The sequence below is a fragment of the Tetrao urogallus genome, assembly GCF_951394365.1.
Source record: "Tetrao urogallus genome assembly, chromosome: 4".
NCBI classification, from domain to species: Eukaryota; Metazoa; Chordata; class Aves; order Galliformes; family Phasianidae; genus Tetrao; species Tetrao urogallus.
The window spans coordinates 68334350-68356610 of NC_136817.1; the positions used below are offsets into that span (position 1 = coordinate 68334350).

The 22261-nt window shown below is 44.4% G+C and overlaps 1 protein-coding gene across 1 annotated transcript in view; it reads left to right on the top strand.

The window, feature by feature from the left end:
• Positions 1–21078, top strand: part of ADRA1D (adrenoceptor alpha 1D) — a gene marked incomplete at both ends in the record, with an annotated part of 36372 nt that extends 15294 nt beyond the window's left edge. Inside the window, one exon of the mRNA XM_079534207.1 lies at positions 20510–21078. Within this exon, the coding sequence (XP_079390333.1) occupies positions 20510–21078 (569 nt within the window). The remainder of the gene's footprint in view (positions 1–20509) is intronic.
• Positions 21079–22261: the final 1183 nt, after the last annotated feature.

Below are 22261 nucleotides of genomic sequence, written 5' to 3' on the forward strand. Positions count from 1 at the left end.
TCCTTCGTCTGACTGATGTTGGGTGGCCACTCAGGAAAGTTTTCCTTTGATTTCATTCTCTCCTTGGTTGTCTTAATTTTTTGTTGTTTGCTCTCATTCCCTACATGAAAAAGAAATACTCTTGCAGGTTTCGATAGGTAAACTGGAGTTTGAGTCCTGCAGACTTGGGCAGAGAACACCAAGGTTGACACCAGAGCTGAGCAGTAGCACTGCCTCCATCACCCCAGGTACTGGTAAGGAGCAAAAAGCATCCCACCAGGAAGATGTTTACATTAAATTTGGGAATGCCTTGCAAAACCACACAGAACAGCCTACAGATGAGAAGCAAACTGAGCTGTTTGTTGCTATTGACAAAGAAAACAGACAAACAAACAAAATAGCAAATGCAAGAAGGTGATCATTTCGGAACATTTCATTTGTTATTCCTACTAACAAAAGCCTATTTTGCTGCTGCAGCATCCCTGAGCATCCAAGAGCTGGAACTTCCATAGCCAAATGGTAGCGTCTCACTCCAGAGACTTTATTGCCTTGATTTTGAGAGCTTAACTGTGCAAATGTTCACCATTAGGACATCACAACTGACCCACAGCAGATGCACAGAAGAGTGCCACATACACACACACGAAAGTGCTTGTTTTCAGCAAAAAGTTTGATAATGATACGACTAAATTACCCAAGGGAGATCCTGAAGGTTGGTAATGCAGGTTTGGGATCCAGTGAAAGAAGATAGGAAGGTCACCAAAAGAAAATTAAACTCTGTATTTCAAATTGGCCCACAGTGTTGCATTTCATTTGTTGTTCTGATTAGGCTTGATTTTGTTTCTAAAAACAAATATGAATTCCAATACAACACGCTTTGGCATTCCTGTCCCTGGACCTCAAAAGAAAAGTTTTGTTTAGGAATGTTTCAGGAATGAAACTCTGTGTTTGACTTTAAAAATTATTTCTATCTCATCTGCTCTGGCCAATACATTTTACGAGTATGCTCTACATGAATATTTGCATTTGTCTCCCCTAATCTGCATGCTTCTCAATGAATGAAATAGCCAACCCATATATTTTTTCCCCTGCTCTCATCAGATGTATTTTTTTTTTTCTGGCAGGCTGCATGAGAGTTGTGTCAGGAGAGATACCGTGGTACTGCTTGGAAAGCACTTGGGAATCTCTGTGTGTAAAGGGATTAAGACTGTTGGAGAATGAAGTAGACATGTGGCATTGCTATGAACATCCATGACATTTCCTAATCATGCCCCATTTTCAGTTTTGCTCTGGAGAACAAGTGGCAGGCTGAAATGCACCTTTGTTGATTGGTATATTTCAGAATTACTTTAAGTGGTCTCTTTCAAAGGACTCTTAATGGCAGAGAGTGAGAAAGGATGTCCATAAAAGAATAATCACCCTTGAGCTCTCCCACATCCCAGGCAGGAGGGTCAGTCTGACATTCTTGGCTTGAACATGCCCTTGGCTGCAGAAGCAGCATTAGGGGCCAAGGAAAGCAGAATTCTCTGAGCTCTGTGACAGGGACAGCTTGGTATGGTGCTGTCTTGGCTGTAGGGAACTGTGAGCACATCATCTTCAGAATGGATACTCTGGGGAGAGGAGGGGGAGAAGTGGGACCAGACCACTGTGGAATGTGCCACAGGCAAGCTACAGGGGGGAAGCAGTTGTTTCCCATTGAGAAATAGCTGAAGACCCCAATGGAGGAATAGTTCAGGGCTCTGCAGGAAAAAGCATGTCCCCTTCCGTGGCTTGGGACCTTGCCCAGTGACACACCACAAGAAACTTGTTCAGACCTCAAGTTCCATCTACAAAGCACTCTATGTATAGAAATGACCTAGTTCCACTGCTGCCGTGGACAGAAAAACTTAAGGAGGGCTGGAGGTACACTCAAAAGAAATCCCACACAAACAGGGAGCAGATTGTCAGCCTCCAGACTCATCTGTCCTCACTTGCACCATGACCTGGTTGTTGGTGAATGGCACCGAGTCATGTTCAGCCATGTAGTCAAATTCTTCTGTGTTATCTAAAAGTCTTTCTCTGAGGCTCTGAATTTCATGGCACCCTTGCACCTCCTAATGTGGGCCACATCTGGGACATCTCTGCCATGAGAGATGAGGAACAAGGGCATGTTCTTGATCCAGAGGTCCTCAATCCCCTCTGGGAGCCCTGACTTGATCTGCAGAGTCCATCCACAGATTGCACCATTTCCTCACTCTGAGTGAGCATCCAGGGATTTCTCTGTGCCAAGGCATCAAAGAGAATTGATGACCAGCTAATTGATGCCAGGCCTCCTTGTTCCTCAGGGAGGTCTCTGAGGGAGCCAAGCCAGGAGAGCTCAAAAGGAATGGACAGAAGACAGAGATGATATGGATGTACCAGGCAGTGAGGGGGGCAGAGAGCACCTTTACCCTGGGAGAGAAATATCCCAGTTGGTCCAATGGTCATCCCCTCCTTTGAGGATGAATTCTGTACTGGTTTGTCACCTGGCGCCCAAGGGAATATCTCAGGTCAGCCAAGTTCTTCCTCTTCTGGTTCAAATAGCCCAGTGCCAGGGCCAGAGAGAACGACCCCCCATGACCAGGAGTTCTCTGAAGAACGTGGCTTAGAGGGAAGTCATACTCCCTTCCCCATCCCCTCTACAGGGTCACTGTAGGATGTTCTGCAATTCAGCAGCACTGGTGCTTTAATTTTTCAGGAAAGCAGAAGCTACCATAATAGAAGGCTCAGGATAGGAATCAAGCCCTGAGATAATCTGAAAAATGATGTCTATTTGTTAAGGCATGTTCTGATCTTCTCCAACTACTGGAAGGACTCTTTTCAAACGAAAAGCAAAATTACCTTGGCAAAAGTATTTTGCCCTCCCTTCTCATCAGCAATCAAAAAAGAATCCTTAGTTTGCTATTACTTACGTCATTTCTCTTCTCCCAGATCAACAGCTTAATTCTTTATCCAGCCCAGCATGGCTGGGGGTGGAAGTACTGCCTTTTACAGCAGTCAGAGCTGCAGGGCTCAGAGGTCTGATGACATCCATGCTGCTGCAAAGAACAAGCACGTTGGGCAGACCTGTATGTATTTCCATTTGCTAAATTGAAAATGGCTATTCTGGGTACAAAATTGGCAGCTTAACTGTCTGCGGGTGATTGATTGGCATCTTTTTGTATTATATTACTATGTATGGTACATAAGTGAGGAAAGAGGAGTTAGGAATAAGAAAAGAAAACCAGTAGGCAGAAGTTAAAACTGGAGAAAAGATACACTTGTGCAACCTCTACACTCCTCCTTTATGCAGCCATGGCAGAAGTCTGCACTCTCCAATGCCAATACAGAGTCAGCAGCATAAGCAAACCATTCCACTTTGACTTTCTCATAATATTTGGGGTGTGGATTCAGCCTCCTGCACACCTGTGAAGCACATATCATTCTCCAGTGTACAATGGTCTGAATTGTAGAAGATTAGAATCATAGAATCAGTCATAAAATGGCCTGGGTTAGAAAGGACCATACAGACCATCCAGTTGCAATTCCCATTTTGTAGACAGGGTTGCCCCCCACCAGGTCAGTTTGCCCAACTCCCCATCCAGCCTGGCCTTGAACACCTCCAAGGATGGGACATCCACAGCTTCTCTTCCTCATCACTCTCTGAGTAGAGAATTTCTTACTAACATCCAATCTAAATTTCCCTTCTTCTAGCTTAAAGCCATTCCCCCTTTTCCTTTCATTACCAGACCATGTAAAAAGTCAATCCCCCTCCTGCTCATAAGCTCCCTTCAGGAGAAGCATTTAAGCAGATACAGAACACAGGAGATTCCCAAGTAGTGCATTTCTGGCCAACAAAGGAGGATTTCATTGGGAAATGCCAGTTGGAAAACCAAGTGGAAATGTTCCAGGTTTAACAACCTCTACTTCAATTGCTACTCATAGCTCCAGGGCAGTGCTTTCATGCCAGTTTCCCATGGCTTTCTTACCATGCAACCAGCAGGCTGAAAATCTTGGCAGTTCTGTGCTAACCCGGTGAACGCTCCTGGATTCAACACAAGTAACCTGGAAGCCTTGAGTACACTGGCTCCAGAAGGGGCTTTCTAGAGCTTTGAGTTCTCCTGGTACAATTGTGTTAATATTGGAGATTTTAGGGCACTCTAGATTGAAAAATTCTGAAGACTACATGACTTCCATTCTCTAATCTCCTCTTATGATCAAACCATGGAAAGCCTGGGGAATATATCTGGGCAAGAACTTTCCATCTTCTGAACCCTGCAATTGGGAAGGCTTGAAAAGAGGGAGTCTGCCCAGTGGTGCACATCAGGTTGTGACTGGCTGTTGGCATGTCTGTCTCTGTAGATTAACAAGCATTTCCTCCTCAGCTGGTAGTTCTCAGGGTTGCAGAGGTCCATCATTTTTAAACAACAGTGTGCATTGGAGGTTCTTGGAATTTGTTTGTTTTTAATTTATAGTTCATTGGAAATTTTCATTAATTTTTTATTGCATTCTGTTTCGGGAAGAAAGCAAATATCAAACTGAAATTTCCCACAGGCTAGACATCTGGATTTCCAGAGAACATTGCTCCCAAGCATGCACTGACACACTCTGCAAAAGGTTCTTAAAATTCCACCTTTTCACATTAAAATCATGGGGATCTGTGACACGAAATATAGATGACCAGGGCGGGAAATTAGCTTAAGAGATGACCCAGTTCCTCCCTTTCCTTCAGGTCAGAGAAGCTGGATTTGGCCTAGAACAGGTTGCCCAGTGAGGCTGTGGATGCCCCCTCGCTGGAAGCATTCAGGGCCAGGCTGGATGGGGCTGTGAACAACCTGGTTTAGTGGGAGGTGTCCTTGCCTATAGCAGAGGGGTTGGAATTAGATGATCTTAAAGGTCCAAAACAAACCATTCTGTGATTCTATGAATATTTCCCTTACTTGGGAATTTCTAGTTGGCCTGACACTGAAATTGGTTCCAGTGTGCATCTGCTTTTGTTACTTCATACATGTTGGGCAGTGCCTGTGTCACTAAAAATCTGTTATATACAGTTTATCATTGAGGAAAAAGCTCTTAAGTTCACCAGCAGTGCAAGTTGTACTCTATATTGAAAACTGACTCTAAATTCAACTCCTGCTGAATAATTTCAGCCTTTGCAAAGCTTGTCTCCTTTTTCCCCATCTTTGTAAATGGCTCTTTTTTCTCCTAGGATGTCCCTACATGTAACAGACACGAGCATCCTTTCCCTGAGGCTGATTGTCTCATGGTATGAGTTAGTTCAGAAGATGGCCATTAGCAAAGAACTCTCAGCTAACATTCCCATTTCTTTACTGAAGCAGGGTCAAACATCTGTCTATGTTATTCCCTAAGCATGAAGTAAGGTCACATCTGCTGAACAGCTTACTGCTTTACTTTCCAGAGGTGAGTCAAATACAGCACCTCCCCATACATTCCTAACTGGGGAATCACATAGATTTCATGGGGATGTTTTGTCCTCTCTGATCAGACATGGACTTAGTAGTACTGGTAATGGGAGTGAATTGATGCTCTGTAGTTACGTTTAGGAGATGTCAAAGAGGTTATCAGAAGAGGGCAAGTGCAGCTGTGCTATTCTTACTTTCCAAGCTTGGAGGACATTAAAAAAAAAACAACTCTTGACAAGGTTCAACCTTGTGAGTTAGCCCTTAGGTAGCCACATGGTTATGTGCAGTTTTTGGAACAGAGTTAGCCCAACTTCCATGGAAAATACATGTGTGCATGGAGAGATTTGAGCATTCCAAGAGTGACGGGGGAGTCCAAAAACCCCCTAGGGTACTATGGAAGTCTTCATCTCCAGATACATGAGGTTGAAGTGCCAGACCTTTATTTTAGGACTCACGTACAAGCACAGCAGCCCAAACCATTTTCTCCATCCTCTCCATTGCACACACACCAAGACATTTGATTCAGTTAGAAAAGCATATTATTTTTTTTAATCAACCAAGGAGCTTCTGGCTGCAAACAGTGATTACTACCCTCATTCCTTGCTATCTTGGGTCATGCACTTTGGAAGTCAAATGCATATGCATTTGAAGACCAGAAGTCTGGTCTATCTGTGTGATGCTACACGGCCTGGTATGTAACTGGGAGATAGCAGCCATCAGCATAGGCAGGATTGGAAGAGCTGGAATCAGGGGATTTATCTGCTTTCCTCTTGAGACAAATGCAAGGAGGTCACTCTGTGTGTCTTCATCATGCTTAGCCTGACAGAGACCCTAAAGGAGAGCATGAGGTCAGGTACCAGACTGCACAGCACAAGGACACACCAGGCTGCTCTCACCAGTTGCTTTGAGTCTCCAGATCTGCCCAGGAGTATTGGCGTGTGATGCATTGATTTCTTCAGCAGCACAAGAAATGCAGCTGTAATGCTGCTGGGACCTGAATGGCTGTTTGAAGCTGGCTCTGGTCTCTGCTGATGGCACTCAAAGGGCCATGCAAACATTGCCATCAGTGCCAGCAAGTGACAGCCGTTCTTTTGAGAGGAAGAGCCCAGAGTGCACTCTGTGGTTCTTGTTTCTTCTCAGCTTTGTTTGCTGTGGGCAATTACTGACATACCAAAAGATATTAGCTCTGGGTGCGAGAGTGCAGAGAGTCCGACTGTTTTCAAATACCAACATTGCAGCTCATTGTAATTAATTTAATGTTGACATGATCCCCAAGAAGCAAAACCTTCATTATACTCAATTAAACCTCTTGACACAGAGGCTTGACTCATTGTCAGTCGCTCTAATTAAGAGCAAATGCACAGCGATGTAGACATCACAGCATATGTGCATGTCAAACACAGGGAAGGATGTTGCAGAGGGGAATAAAGTCCACTGCTATTCCCACTTCAAGCAGTTTTTGGAGCAGATGTACTATTCTCAGACAGCTATTGCACTTAGTGTATCTGGAGACCCTTTATAACATGGTGGCTTTTACACTTGTCTTATATTCAGGTTCCACCTCATTTTGGAACAGAGTTTGCTAATGTTAGTCACAGTTTGCAAGGCTAGAAGTTTCTGTCTGCTGTGATTTATTGACGACACAAGCACCTTGTTCAATAACTTCTTCAACTCACCCCATTACTCAAAAACGTGTTTATTCTTAGAAAGACACTCAGGACTGCAAATAATGGAGAACCCATGTCTCTAGTCATGATTTTTTCCAGTTCCTTTGTATCACTGCTATTAAAAATGACCGCTTACTTTCCAATGTAAATTTATCTAGCTATAAATTCAAGCCATTAAGCTTTTCTACTGCCTTTGGCTGGATTAAAAACTCATTTGCTATCAGAAATGTCTTCCCCTGTATGTCACTGCAGTGCATGAGCAACCTACTTCAATTTCTCTTGGATAATGCCAGTAGATCACACTCCATTAATTTCATGCTCCAAGTCAAGATTTCCAGACCTTTGCATCATCTCATCGAGCTCCTCAGAGCATTTTCCATCTCCTCAGCATCTCTCCTGCATTGCGGGCACCGAAATGGAACATGGTTTTCCATAAGAGCTCCCTCTGTTTTTCACTCTTCTTTGGTACAGTTCATCTGTTCCTTTTCTTGGCTTGTTTATGATCCGAGTTTTTGTTATTATTACTAACACTCCATGAATCACTGCTCCGAGGTGGATCACACATGTCCTTCTGCCAACAGCCTTGACAGCCTTTCTGTGAAGGAGGTAGCTGCAAGATCAAGTCATCAACTGTTACTGGAAAGAAATGTATTTCCCTAAAGAACCATTTCACCAAAATGCTCCCATGTGCTGCTCTTCGGGGGGGCAAGGGCACTCCTCCAGAACTGACAATATTGCTACTGTATGTGATAGTGGGAGTGAAACAGAGGAAAAGTTCCCCCCTGTTCAGAAGGATATTTTTTTTCACGCAAGATGGCCATGAATTTAATGAGAGTTCAGAGCGTAAATATTCTTAAAATCTGTACCATAACATTCATGCTAGGGACCATCAGGTGACTCAGCTTCACCCTCTGTTACAAGCTATTTGGGTACAAACAAATTGATAGTCCAGAAGAACCACTGAAGCAGATGGTTTCAGCTGCCAGCAAAATTGCTCTTTTCAGTGTTTTGAATATCTGAAGGTGATCTATAAGAGCAAAGTAAGAATCTGGAGCTACAGAAAGCTTCTGTCTATGTCTTTGCTCAGGGTTTGATGAGCAAAGGTCTTGAGGGCTTATGTCCTACAAGAAAGCCTAAAGGTTTGAGGATTTGGGGCCGTGCTGTTTTTGCATACATTCAGAAAATTTAACATAGAAAAACAGAATGGTTTGAGTTGGAAGGGACCCTTAAAGGCCATCTGGTCCAACTTCCTGCAATGAACCCACAGCTCCATCAGGTGCTCAATGCCCCATCCTACCTGACCTCCAGGTACGGAGCATCCACCATATGTTGGAACAAGAAGGATCTGTGTTGCAGGGAAGCTGGGTCTTGTCTCAGAGCAAATGCAGCGTCTCTATTTGGGGGCAGATCTGTTGCACAAGGTACACAAGTGACTTCTGCTCAAAGATAAACAAGCCTTGGGGACCCATTGGGGGTTCCCCAGCAGACACCAGATTCTTTGCCTTTAGGAAACACTGCTGGTGGAAGTCATCAAGTAAAGCAAAATATACATGGCATGGTTCTTTATTCATCAAATAAACATCTCATCAGAGGGAGGTGGCATGTGTGAAAAAATTTTGTGATGATGGGAGGAGAGGATATAATAATTATCTGGCATGGTACCAGACAGATTTTGACAGGGATTGTCCATGAAAGCAGCACTTTTCTAAGAAGGGGTGGAAAGTCCACTTAAGGTTAGCTCCCTGGAACAAGAAGTCAGTATGCAAAATTAGCACATCTAAGAGTTAATTAAGAGTCAAGGACACATTAAGGCAGGCGTACTAGATCCCACAGCTATTACTTTTGAGCAGTGAATGATGAGCAGGGGCGGCAAAAAGGTTTATTTATCTGGTGAAAAGGCAAGAGAGAGGCAAGTGGGTATCTCAGGGGATGTACACAAATTGCCATGGAAATTGAATGCAAATTCCCATCTTTTCCTCTCAGAATCAGAGATTAAAAAAGAAGTAGAGATAGGGCAGAGATAGAGTGGGAACATGTCAGTGGAGAGTGAGCCTCATCACTGTAATGAGGCTCTTTGAGACACTCATCTCCTCTCAGCAAAGATCCCATTGCCCTGTGCAGGCATTTGTACCAGGCAGTGTGACAAGGTCCTTGCATTCTCCCCCCTCCCCCAAAAAAGTCTTCTTAAGACTCCCTGTGGCTATAAACCTTGAACAAAACAACCATGATGGCGGTTGGACTGCTGTTATAACCCTTCCCAGCATCTCAGTGCTCATCCCAGGCTTGGCTCTGCTGTTAGGTCAACAGAATAACCATTTTTTGGTGTGTTTTATGTCATTTTACCTTCTATTCATCCATGACATCCAGATGTGTGTTTCAAGTAAGAAAAGAAAATGATCATCTGGGATTTCTGGGCTTGTCACTCCTTCCCACTGACAGGTTGTGACATTATTGTGACATAAGTGTTGGAAGGGACCTGAAGGGACCATCGAGTCCAAACTCAACGCAACAATGCTGGCAAATAAAGGGGATAAGGGGTCTCTGCATTCCCCACGTGCTTGGCACTGCCACAGAGAAACTCTCCCAAACCAGGATCAGCATGCCCATCCATCCCTTGGCTCTGCTGCCCATTGCACCAAGTTCAGGCCAAACTCTTTCCATGGTCCCTGCTAACAGCCTGAGTGCCCCTCAGTCAAAATCTGATCCCTTGCTCTGTGCCTGCTGACTTGACCCAAAAATATGGCTTAAGCCAACACCAGATAAAAGATGCACAACCGGACATATCAGACATGATCCTCACCATGCAGGTGGGGGCAAGGACTGAGGGGTTTCCCTCGTGACACTACACATGAGGTCTTATCCCTCCAAGCTAAGGCTTCAGGAACTGTTGGGAGCTATGTGGATGTTGTTATCAGCATTCCTGTTGTATTTTTGGAGCCCTGTTACAGTGACCCATTGTTTTCTAGGGGGAGAAAAAAATCTGCTTGGGGAGTGTAATGTTTTTAGAGCTTGATATCAGCTGAAAGCTGGTTTTTAGGGTTGGGAGATACAGAGCAGCTTTTATCTGTCTCCTTGGAATACTTTCAGGCTGGCAAGAAAAAGAAAATACAAACTTTTAGAAAAGTTTTCCTTCTCGTCAGAAGAAGTCAGAAAGAACAGCAAGCAATGGCAGATTTTCCCGTGCAATATAACTGTGGAAGGGTTGTGCCTTGGAGCTTGGTGCGGAAACCGGGCATGCGTTGGAGGATTTTCCACACCAAGTTTGACAAGAAACAAGTAGTTGGCTGGCTGGTCTTGAATAACCCCTCCTAAGCCCACACAACAGGTCCTGGTTTTTCACGAAAGCTGAAAATACCAGCCTCCCCCAGTCTTTCTTCCCCACCCTTTCCTCCATGACATCACAGCTCGCAGCTCTCTGGAGGATGCCGTTCAGCATCTTTCACAGCCAGCGACTCCAGGAAGGGACACGGGCTGCAAGTGGTGCTGTGCCAGGCTCTGTGGCCGGTGACGTGCTGTCTGCTGGATTCTGATATAAACAGAATGTCCTTGGGACTGGTACGGTGGAAACACGCTAAGGAAGCTCCCACACCTCGTCCAATAGCGCATTTTCCAAAAGCTGGCGTCCCGCCACTACCAAGTTCTCCATGCTTTAGGGCCACAAGCATCACAAACAATCAGCTGAAAACAGTTTTTCACCTTTTAGGTCAATCATCCTTTCTCTATTCGTGCCCTGGTGATGCCTACCCACTCAAGGTGATTGCTGCTTGCTTCGCACTGTAAGTTAAAGCCAGGACTCACGAATTTTGCTCTGGGGGAGAATTTTCTTTGGGTAGGGCCCAGTGAAAAATTGAGTTTTTCCTTCGAGCTTCTCAGATCTGGCCTTAGTGTACATAAAATGCCATGTGTTCCCAGCAAGATTCAGCCCTTCCAAAGCCTACCCTGCAGCCAAATCTGATCTACATATTTACGAGCTTGTAAACAGGACGGGGCGGGTGAGTTCACATTCTTAGAAAACCAAGTGCAGAGAAAAGAACTTCTGAGTTGGAAAAACAAAGAGAAGTCTTGGGACCGACCCAGCAAACACAGCGATTTTTCCAAGACTCAGATGACTTGCTTGGGAATTATTCTCCTCTTTCTCTTCTCCAGGATTTCCCAAGCTTTCTACTTTGTGGTAAAAGAAAATACACGTTCTCAATGTTTCTGACAACAGTGGAGGAGACAGTTTGACAGAAAAGGGATATCTTGTCTTGGAGATGGGTAGAAGCCAGGCTTCTGTTTGTGGAACTCACAGAGGAATAATAATTATTTGCATAGGAAGCTTTATGAGAACACTCAACACTGCTGAAAGGATTTGCATAGAGAAAGCCAGCTGCAGTGCTCCACACAAAGTCATTGTGTTTGCTAATAAAAGCAAGAACCAGTAGTCTAGAACAGTGATTCCTAAGTTGTGGCCTCCAGACCATGCTGCTCTATGAAATCTTGATAAATGGTTAATGGAAAAACAGATTTAAAGGGAGCCAGGCAGTCTGCAAAAAACGGTGAGGATTAACAGCTTCTTGTTCAGAAAAGCTGGAGAACAACCAGTTTAAAGCCCTGTACTACACTGATTCATCATTTATAGATACAGAAGAAGAAAGTTTTGTGGCAAGGGCTGAAGAAACATTTTTGCAATCTACTTGCAAAAAATCTTTGATGGCATTCCATGAAATATATGCATCAAACAAGATATCAGAGGGATAAGTATAGCGATGTGTCTACTGACTTACCCACCTTGTGGGGATTGTCATCACTTCATTCATTCTAATACCTCAGGTTTCCTCAAGTAGATTACTGTGATGAATCTTCAATAGATCCCTCCAGAATAATTTTTGCCATCTCTCTTCCTTAGTTGTTGTGCATTTATATCAGCATGCATTTATTGAGTTGGCAGCCACTGCTATGTTATCTTTTCATCTATCTAAATAATGATGCTGATAATCATAAAATTCTTGTTGAGTTTTTAGAATAGTCCATCAAATAAGTCATACAGTATTTCCTAATATTGACCAGGTGCTGCATTAGTGTGAAGTCTATTGGGAACCTCTGCTGACAAAGACTGAAAAACAGATCCAATGGATTGCCAATGGAAGCCAGTTGGGAATGCAACGAAGTAGAAATTCCCCTTAAAGCCACACACCTCCTTTTAGAGAGGTATTGAATGGATACTGTATATTCCTAGCCAACCCCATGTTGAACTTAGCCCCATACTGACTTCCCACAGCATGTTTTGTCTTGGGAAATAGCAAGGTCGCAGCAGTTTATTGCCAGTTGTATGGCTAAGACAAGAAAGATACAACAGGATGATAAAAATTCCTCAAATCTCCTATATTTAACCAAGTCACACCCATGAGACAGCAATGCAAACATCAGGAAGCTAAGGACATAACTGGAAGGCTGTTAGCTACACGCTGCTTGGAGTTATGGACCACCAAAACAGCACTTTATGCAAACCAGCAGTTTAGGAAAATATTATCCATGACTGGGAATTTTCACAGGTTGGCTTCATACACATTGTGTCTGTATGGTTAGCTGACAGGGAACTTGAATAACTAGCATCTGTGGATTATCTTTGCCTACAGCTGAAGTTTTGTCCGCAGAATAATAGAATTATAGAATTGCTTCAGTTGGAAGGGACCTTTAAGATTCATCTAGTCCAACAAACAAAATGTGCAACGTTCCACTTCCAAGGCCACGTCTACTCCTACTTTACAAACTTGCCTGTAAATCCTTCCCTCCCCCACAGGACAGTCATACTGGCTGCATTACCCAAAAGTGTTTCCGAGACGTTATCATGCACGGAAGGGATTGCCAGGCTCAGATGCAGCAACACCATCGTGCTCAGGACGCTCCAGCATTTGCACGACAGAGAGCCACGGGAGTGCTCCTCTCTGAATGACACACTGATTTTTGTATTGCCCTGGAGGGAACCTAGCAACATCGCATGGCCATTGTGTTCATTCAGATCCCGAGCCAGATGGAAATTTTCTTTTCAGAGGCTGCTCCAAGCTTGTTTCATCTGTTTAACCATGCAGGCAAGAATTTCACTGCGGTCTCTGTTGTGCTTGCTCTAACATCAGCAAGTGAATTCCAATCCTCATCCTGCTCAAACAGAAAGATGAGCTCTTGACATGCAACTCGGTTACCCTGACTTCTTCCTTCTCTCTGGAGACTTATTATTGTTATTTTTCCTTATTTGCATCAGGCAAATAAAAACCTTCCTTGTATTTCCCTTTGGATTTGCCAAATTGGTGAGTCTTTCAGACGTGCTTTTGTTTTGTTTTGCTTTCCTAATTTTATTTACGTCCTTTTGCTGAGTCTCATAATTTTGAGGTTTGTTTTAAAGTTCCCTTTGGGGCTGGAGTCAGGCTGCTATCTGTGAATCATTAAGGAATAGGCAGTTGGATATACATCTATCTTTCCCAAGCATAATAGATGCTGCAAAAATATTACTTTTAAGGGAGTCTGTACTAGGAGCCAAAGAAAAAAAATGAAAGGAAAAAAAAAATCCAACATCTTTGTCTTTTTATTAATCCTGTGACTCATTTTTAAAACCCATCATCCTACGTACCTTTGATGGCAAGTTCATCAGGTGACCCAAGATTTATGGTCAACAGCAATCCGGGTCCTGACTTCACTGCAAGCATGAGACAGCAAATGGGTCAACATTGCTTTCTACAAAATGTGAAGCAGACATTCAGTCTTGCTCTTCATTCCTTTGCAAAAATGTTTTCTTAACCATTTTTCAAAGCTTTAAAAATGGAGAAATGAGCTTGGTTTGCAACGTTCAACCCCAGATGTGGTTTCAGAATATCTCTGCCTTTGCTCTGCCAGGTCCTGTCCAATTCATGTCCACATAGCTCCTGTTAGATATCAGGAAGCAGGGGAAAAGCTCTCATACTGCTGACAGAAATATTTGAAATGGATGGTTTTATAATCATGCAACAGGGCTACAGAGCTGGAAATCAAGGGAATCCACTCTTGCCTCTTCTACAGATCCAAGATTCTGTACATCTTTAGAGCAAACTCTATGCAGCAGCAGGCCATAGTCCTCAAGGGTAAATTAATTTTCCTTTCTTATCTTCTGCAAGACATTTGTCTTTATAAATCCCTAATTAAAGATGGGAAGCATTAGATTCAAGGTAATGAATCTTTGCATGATGCTAGCATGGGGTATCCTGTTCCTTGGAAGAAGAATGCTAAGGATGTATGCTCCTCCTGGAGATTGCCTTCTGCTGTTTTCAGTTGTGTGACCCCAAACAAAGCATCAGTGCCCTCCCAGCCTATACACTGGGTCCAGACCTGACTTCATTGTACTTTGGAAACTTGATCTCTGCTCTCTGGTGGCAGTAACAGGACTAAAGGGAATGGCATGGAGCAGAATCAGGGGATGGTCACGTGGGGGTTAGGGAAAGGTTTTGTCCCAGAGTGCAGTGGACATGGAATAGCATAGCCAAGGCAGTGAGCACAGCCCTGAGCTGCTAGAGCTCAAGAATCTTTTGGACAGTGTTCCCAGACATAGAGCTTGGAATTGGGGTGGTCCTGTATGGAAAGAGGAGTTTAAGTTGATCCTTATGGGTGCCCTCCGATTCAGGATATTCTATGATTCTGTACCTCACAGTCTCTGGCCCAAAGCCTCTCTTAGGCCCCATGCACTTTCCCAGTGGTCCTAGAGAATAATTAATCTCTTGCAGGAGTGATGGATCGCTGGAAGAACAGCCCACCAGAGTGGATCTTTAGTCTTAAATAGACGCTTTGCATTTTATGCCCTGTGATGTGGCATAAAGGCATATGGAAATGATTAAGGGTACAGAGCCTGCTGCAACATCGCTAGGGGACTTCACAGTCATGTCCTGTTGGCCTTTTGAGAGCAGCCTCCAGAGTGAATTGTTCCCTGGATGAGATGTATCTGGAGGGATTGAGCTGGAGCATTCTAAGCAAATGAGCGCTTTGTACAAGTTAGGTTTCTGTTGGTAGATCCTATAGTTGCTGTTAGTTTAGATCATAGAATTATAGAATCATGAGAATCATTGAGGTTGGAAAAGACCTCAGAGTTCATCCAGTTCAATTGCTAATCCAACCCCACCATGCCCACTAACCATGTCCATAAGAGCCACACCTACCCGTGTCTTGAAAGCCTCCAGAGACAATAACTCTACTATTTCCCTGGGCAAATGTATGTGTGTGAATTCCACTGAGCCACCCTTTGTCACTAGGGAGGTTCACTGACAAAATGTTCCCAGTGATGGGAGTCACAAGGGAAACTGTTGCTTTGAAAGACTGCAAGATTCTTCCCAAGACAGGAGAGCATGAGGTGCAAGTGACACTAAGAATGAAATTCGTCCCAAGTCACCCAGATCTGCCTTTATATAACACGGTATCTGCCCATGAGCTAAGAGTCCAGTTGGGAGAAACTGAGTGTGATTCACTTGGCCAGTATGGGCTAAAGCTTCACAATGAAATGGATTACTACATCCATTCCATTGACACTGTCTGTTATGCCACTGAATGGAAGGGGAGCCCTGGGACCTTTTTAGATGCTTAAACTTAGATGGGTGAGTTGGTTAGCAGGTAGATTTTCTTGGAAAGATTCACATGGCAACAGCTTGCCTTGGTGGTCCACATTCACAGAATTGCTTTGAGAAAAGCCCCAGTGAGAGCTCTGGGAGCTTTCATCCAAGCTTCTACTGATGCGGTGTAACTTAGGGGAAAGCTAAGGAGACATCATAGAATCATGGAGACTTTAGAGCTGGAAAGGTTCTTCAAAGGCCATCTATTTCAGCTCCCCTGCAATGAACAGGGACACCCACAGCTCAAGTTGTTTATGGCCAGATCCAGCCTGGCCTTAAAAGTCTCCAGAAACACGGCATCAACCATATCTCTGGGCAAACGACAGCATGTTAGGAAAGCAGTGAATTACATCAGTAAATTAGAAGAATAAGGTTCTGTCAAATTATTATTTGCTTGCTTATGGGAAAACCATGCTCAGTTCTCAGATTTGATATGCTATTGAAAGTGCCAAGGTTCTCCAAAGCTTCCAGAAACCCCCATGGATGGCATCTTCCATCTTTGCAACTTCTGCCCTCAGCCCTAACACAAGGCTTCACCGAGCCCCACCACATTGCAGATTGTCCTCTCTGCCACAGGGACCTTGCATTCCATGGGCTCATGGGCTTTGTCATTGCTGGAGCTCTCCAGAAAGAGCCTATCCAGCCACCAGTGTGGGACAAAACAATGCTGCCAAGAACATCAGTAATAAATAGGGAAGGGGTGGTTTCTCCATGCTCTTCTTCCCAGCAGGATCAGTGTGCAGAAGTTCAGAGAAACAGGCATGCCTACATGCAGCGATGCACACAGGCAGCTTACCAGGGTTTTCATTGGCGTGACAGAAGCTGTTGCTTATCTGCAGCTTGTTTATGGGGCTGGGCCACAGCTGGAAGGCTCACAGGCCTGAGGAATTCCACTCAATATCCTAATGCCATCGTCCTCTGGGGAAAATGCTGGAGTCACTGTGAACACACTGTCCTCCTCCCTTCGCCAAGCAGCTCTTGGATCCATCCTAGGAAGGCATCACCCCAAGATATGCCACCAATTGCAGGGAGATGTTAACCCTCTGAGAACCCTGATATTCCTGCAGATGGCCAGAGGAACTTATTGACAGTAGATGGAGGAGAAGGTTGTAAAAGACTAGCTAGAACTTCAGACTCCCAGCCCCACACATAGGCAGAAGTCTTTGCTGATGTCCAGTCCATTGTTCTATGGCTTGGCAGATATGTCAGTTGTACTGTCCTTCATAGAAGTCCAGCAAGGAAGAGTACAAGCTATGTAATAAGTGGAAACTGACAAAATATGATTGCTTTGGGCCAAATTTAATTAATTTACTTCGTGTGAGCCTGGAAGAAAAGAAAGAAAACACTTTGTGGCCAGAAAAGCCCATAATGAGCTTCATGCTCATAAGTACTTTATGAACTAGAACTCAAAAAAGACTTTCAATTATCCCCCCAGGAGCATTATTATATGGATATATATATGTATATAATAGGAGAAAATGAAGACCTCAGTAGCATCTGCACAAGGCAGCACAGAACTTTTTTGACCAGCCAATGGAAAATACGAAAGATGAAGCTCTGCATCCCACCCTGCCTGGGAACATCGTCCACCAAGATACAACTGAGAGTTCAAAAATAGTGCTGTCACACAGGTCCTAAAACATTTGGACTCCATCTACCACCTTTGATATTGCCCTGTTATGTTTTTGATGTTTTGAGATCATCCAAATATGATCCTGCACTGAGTTTTCAAGCTCATGCTAATGTATCATTTCTCCTTGCTATACCTGACATTTTATTCTGGTTTTCTATTTCTAGACCTTGGAAGTATTGGACTTTTTCCTGAGCATTTTAGGTGCCCATTAACTTAGTGCTTTCTTCCAACACCATTTCTGCCCAGGGAAAAGGTGGAGGGGTCAAGAACCACGGAGAAGTGGTACTGAGGAACATGATCAGTGGGCATGGTGGGGATGGGTTGGGTTTGAACTTGAGGATCTTAGAACTCATTTCCCATCTTAATGATTCTGTGATTCTATGATCCATTGTCCTACAGCTCAATTCGTAAACCTTCCATCTATCGAAATGTAATTCAATGTTCGTGTGCACAAAGAACAGGCTAATTCTCTCCATACTTTATTATTTTCTTAAATTCTTCTTAAATGCCCCAAAATCTCTTTTTTAGAAGTAACTTCCCAGTGCTTACCAAGATAGCCAAATGCTCCAGCATGCACAAGATTACAAGCCAGAGAACTATTCTGGGGACTCCCTGCCCTGTTCTGTTCATCCCAGTATGATCAAAAGAGGAAACCATGGATGCACACAGTACATGTTTCTTCCAGGGGGCATGCTTATTTGCATGGTAATGATGATGGTAATGAGCCCCTTGTCTTCAGATGTACACAAGGTTCTAGGAGGTGAACACCAGCCAAAGTAGAAATACAGGGAATTTGTAGCTTGTGCTATTCAGTTTGTATTCACAATCTGGATGCTAGAACAAAGAACATAGCACAGAAACTGCACAGTGCAATGAAGTTTTATTTTCCTCTTTCTCAATTAAAAAAAAAAACAGTATTCTGCATAAAGCTATGGTTCCTCTAAGAACCAAGTGCACAGTGCAAATAGGGTTCACAATAATACTGTGAAAGAGATGATGGCAATCGTCCTTTTTCTCCAGTGGGTAAACTGAGGCACAGAACCTCTCCCTTGACAAGAATGTGAGTGAGATTTCATGCCTCAAGGATTTATTTGCCTGCCTCGGCCCCCAGTGCTCACAGCAAGCTATGGCAGAGTCAAGATTGGACAATGTAAGGTCTTACTGCAGAGCTGAAAACCAGGGAACCCATGGTCCTGGAGATTGGACCAGGGTGGAACACGGAAAATCACAGGATCATAGAATGGCTTGGGTTGGAAGGGACCTCAAGGATCATCAAGCTCCAACCCCCCTGTCGCAGGTAGGACTGCCAACCTCCATATCTAACACTAGACAAGGCTGCCCAGGGCCCCATCCAACCTGGCCTTTAACACCTTCAGGATGGGGCATTCACAATCTCTCTGGGCAGCTTTTTCCAGCACTTCACCACTCTCTTGGTAAAGAGCTTCCCCACCCAAAATGTTCCCACCCATTCTGGCCAAGATCTGAAATTAAGGATAGGAATTGGTGTTGATCTTAGAAACTAGAACTGGTCCATGTTGCATCAGGATGGAATGTTGCATCAGGATCCTTGGGGTGGGCTGGGGGTGCAAGAAAAGGGGAAGGCTCAAAGCTCAGGTGGCTGGAGAATGGAGAAGACACTAAATGCAGTACAAATGGAGACTGCTCCTTCACTGCTGGGGCCTAAACACTCCACGGATGGTGCTTCTGTGGTTAGATTTTGATGTTGTGAGTCAATGAGCCAATACAACTCTAAATTCAGCACTATCCCAGAAGGAATAAACTCTTTGACTCAAACACAACCACAGCAGGGGCACGGCTTCTGCAGACCTCTATCCGAGCTCTGTTTGAGACCATGGACTGCACCACCAGAAGCTGCTCATTACTCTGCAAATGCCATCCATCTCCATGACAGCCCCAGGTCATTTCAGCACAGAGACATCAGGCCTGTTTGCTATCTTTATTGAGTGCCACCCACAGCACATATTGACAGCCAGCATGAGCTCCAGCCCTATGGCTTTAGTTGGCCTATGGCAGATATTTGATTTATACTTCTGTGTGTGTGCTTTCCCTGCTCTAATCATCACAAAATGTGGAGATCTCTCTGTGATGGGGTAGCCCACATACCCCGCTGTGTATGAGCCAACATACCCCACTGAGCCCCCATTACAGACTAAGTCTGTCTGCAAACTCTGCACTGTGGAGGGGTGGATGAATGTAAGAAGGCTTTGCCTAAATCAGAGCTCTGAGTTTCCTAGATGATGGCGCGCTTTTTTTTTTTTTTTTTTTTTTTTTTTTTGTGGTGGTTTTTTTTTTTCCTATCAAAAAAGTAGAAAACCACCATTGTAGGGATTTTTAATGCAGTCTGTGGAAGTTCAGAGCTTTAGTCCTGGCACCTGTTTGACTGTTTTGACACCAGGCTTTTGAGCATGGGGAAAATAATAATGATATCCAGAGCTAATGTTATTTACTAAAATACAAATTAACGCTCAGTCACATGGTGACATGATTTGTCATCCAGAGCTAAAATTAAAAGAAATTAAGGCTGAGTCAGAAAGTTATTTCGGATGTGAGTGGGTAATGCTAAGGAATGGGGCCATGTGGGAGCAACACTGACATCTTCTGGCTGCAAAGAAAACCTCAACTGTTGTAGGAAAACCAGCAGGGACTTCCAGCTCAGAGGTGGTGTTCAAGACCGGGTTGGATGGGACTTTGGGCAACCTGACCTTGTGCCTGAATCATTGGTGGGCATCCCTGCCTGCAGTGGGGTTTAGAACTGGGAACTGGATGGCCTTTGAGGTCTGCCTCCCCAGACTATCGAATCTTATCCCCAAAATAATACCCTCAGGCATTGCTATAAGGTCTCAAAAAGCAACTCAGTCCCGAGATATGGAAGATGCCTCATGGATTTGGCTCTCCTGCATCAGTTTAGAGCAGGACAGCGACTACAAGCCCTGTTACAGTGGAGGCTGGGAGGTTCCTGCTAAGAAGATGGTATTATCCATTTTTATGTTCTATACCTTCCAGTACTAAAGTGCTCAGATTTTCCTTTGATATCAATAATATTGCAAGCCTAATGTCAGAAACACAACTTCAGCTTTCTTTCTGGGCTCACCTTCTGGGAAATGGCTGTCCACCAGCCTTGCTACACTGTGCTGCCATGTCCTTTCACTTTTTCTAACCTTATTTCTTTCCATCTCTTCCAAGGTTCTTTCTTCCCATCTCTGAAGCCTTCAGAAATGGTCTTCAAGGTCATCTTCTGGCTGGGATACTTCAACAGCTGCGTGAATCCCATCATCTACCCCTGCTCCAGCAAGGAGTTCAAGAGAGCGTTCATCAGGCTGCTCAAGTGCCAATGCCACCGCAGAAGACGGCCCATCTGGCGTGTCTACGACCACCACTGGCGAGGGGCCTCGGTGAACAGCTGTGTGCAGGACTCCGAGACGGACCTGAGGCCCAGGATTAGCACCCTGAATAGCTCCTTCATATTTAACTCCTCCTTGCAGGAGAGAGCGAGCAAGAGGCGAACACTCAGCTTCAAGGGCTGGAAAATGCTCACCCCTTTCCAGAAACCAGCATCCGCCCAGCTGAAAGAGAAGATGAACAGCCTTTCTAACAAAATCCGGGGAGGGTCCGGCAAAGGAGGGGTGACGGCCACCTACAAGACAGAGGTGGAGTCTGTCTCTATTGGGATCCCTCATGACTTTATGGAAACCATTGACTATCAAACCTATGATTTAACAGACTGCTGTGGGTTGAGAGAAACGGATATTTGAAGCCGCTGGGACAGGTGTTGATGGTTTCTTTAGTGGTATCTTGCAGAAAAACAAAGGGGTACCATCTATGGGTCTGTCAGGCAGACTGGAAGCAGCAATCAGGTATAAAATGCAGTTGCCCAAAGGTTTTAGAAGTATCCTCCATGGAGACATCAATTCCTTCTATGGGATTATGCGTTCCTCAAATAAGAGCCAGTGGAATATCCCATTGTAATGAGCTGTGGCAAGAGGGGGAAGTGTGGGGTGAATATGGCCTTCAGAAAAAGTCTGTTTCCTCTAATGTGATGCTTATCTTGTACTTTGGAGGAAGCTGTCCAATTAAGGGAACACAAGATGTCTTCTTTGCCTTAAAAACACCACTACTGGAAGGACTGAACCCCAGAAGGTGCCAACTCTGCCTTAGTATACATGATAACGTTTCCATCCAGAGGTGGCATCCAGAATGGATGCTGTGAGCAGGAGCTGGCAGCTGATCCTTTAGACAACGTGTTGGGAGCTTGCAGGACTGTGGGGCTCAATAGGATCTTTGGCCCAGGCCTTTGCCTGGGTGAGCAAACAGCAGTATTCCCAAGCAGGGCTGGGGAATCTTGTCCCTCAGCCATCATGTCTGTGGTGCCCAGAGCTTTGCCACCACCACATCATTTGGTTTTAGGACAGAGGAACAGTCCAGATGTATACACTGATCCAATGGGTGTGCAGGTCTTTTTTCTCTAATTCCTACCTGTGACACATTTCTAATTCCAGTTTCCAGTGAAAAAATGTGCAGCCCACTTTGTTCCAGCAAGCATCCTGCTGTGACACAGAGAAAGCAACTCCTTTTGATATTGGCCATCCCCAGCCTTTTTTTTTCCCTTTCTTATTCTCACTTGCTGTTTCTGTCAAACAGCACTGAGTAAAGATGCATCCTAGGTGCTTTGCTCATGTTCACACTCAACCAGAGCTGTGACTCAGCAGGAATGTGGTGGGCAGACATAGAGCCATTTAAGTTCTGGCTCTATTACTCATTACTTAAATGGAGCTGACATGCAGTGGGATCTCCCTCACATGGATGCATCTTCTCTCCAGTCAGGATCATACTGGAACATGAGGAAGCAGTCACATTGCACCAGGAAGATATATATTGGATATCGGGAAGGATTTCTTCATGGAGAGGATGGTCAAACACTGGAATGGGCTCTCCAGA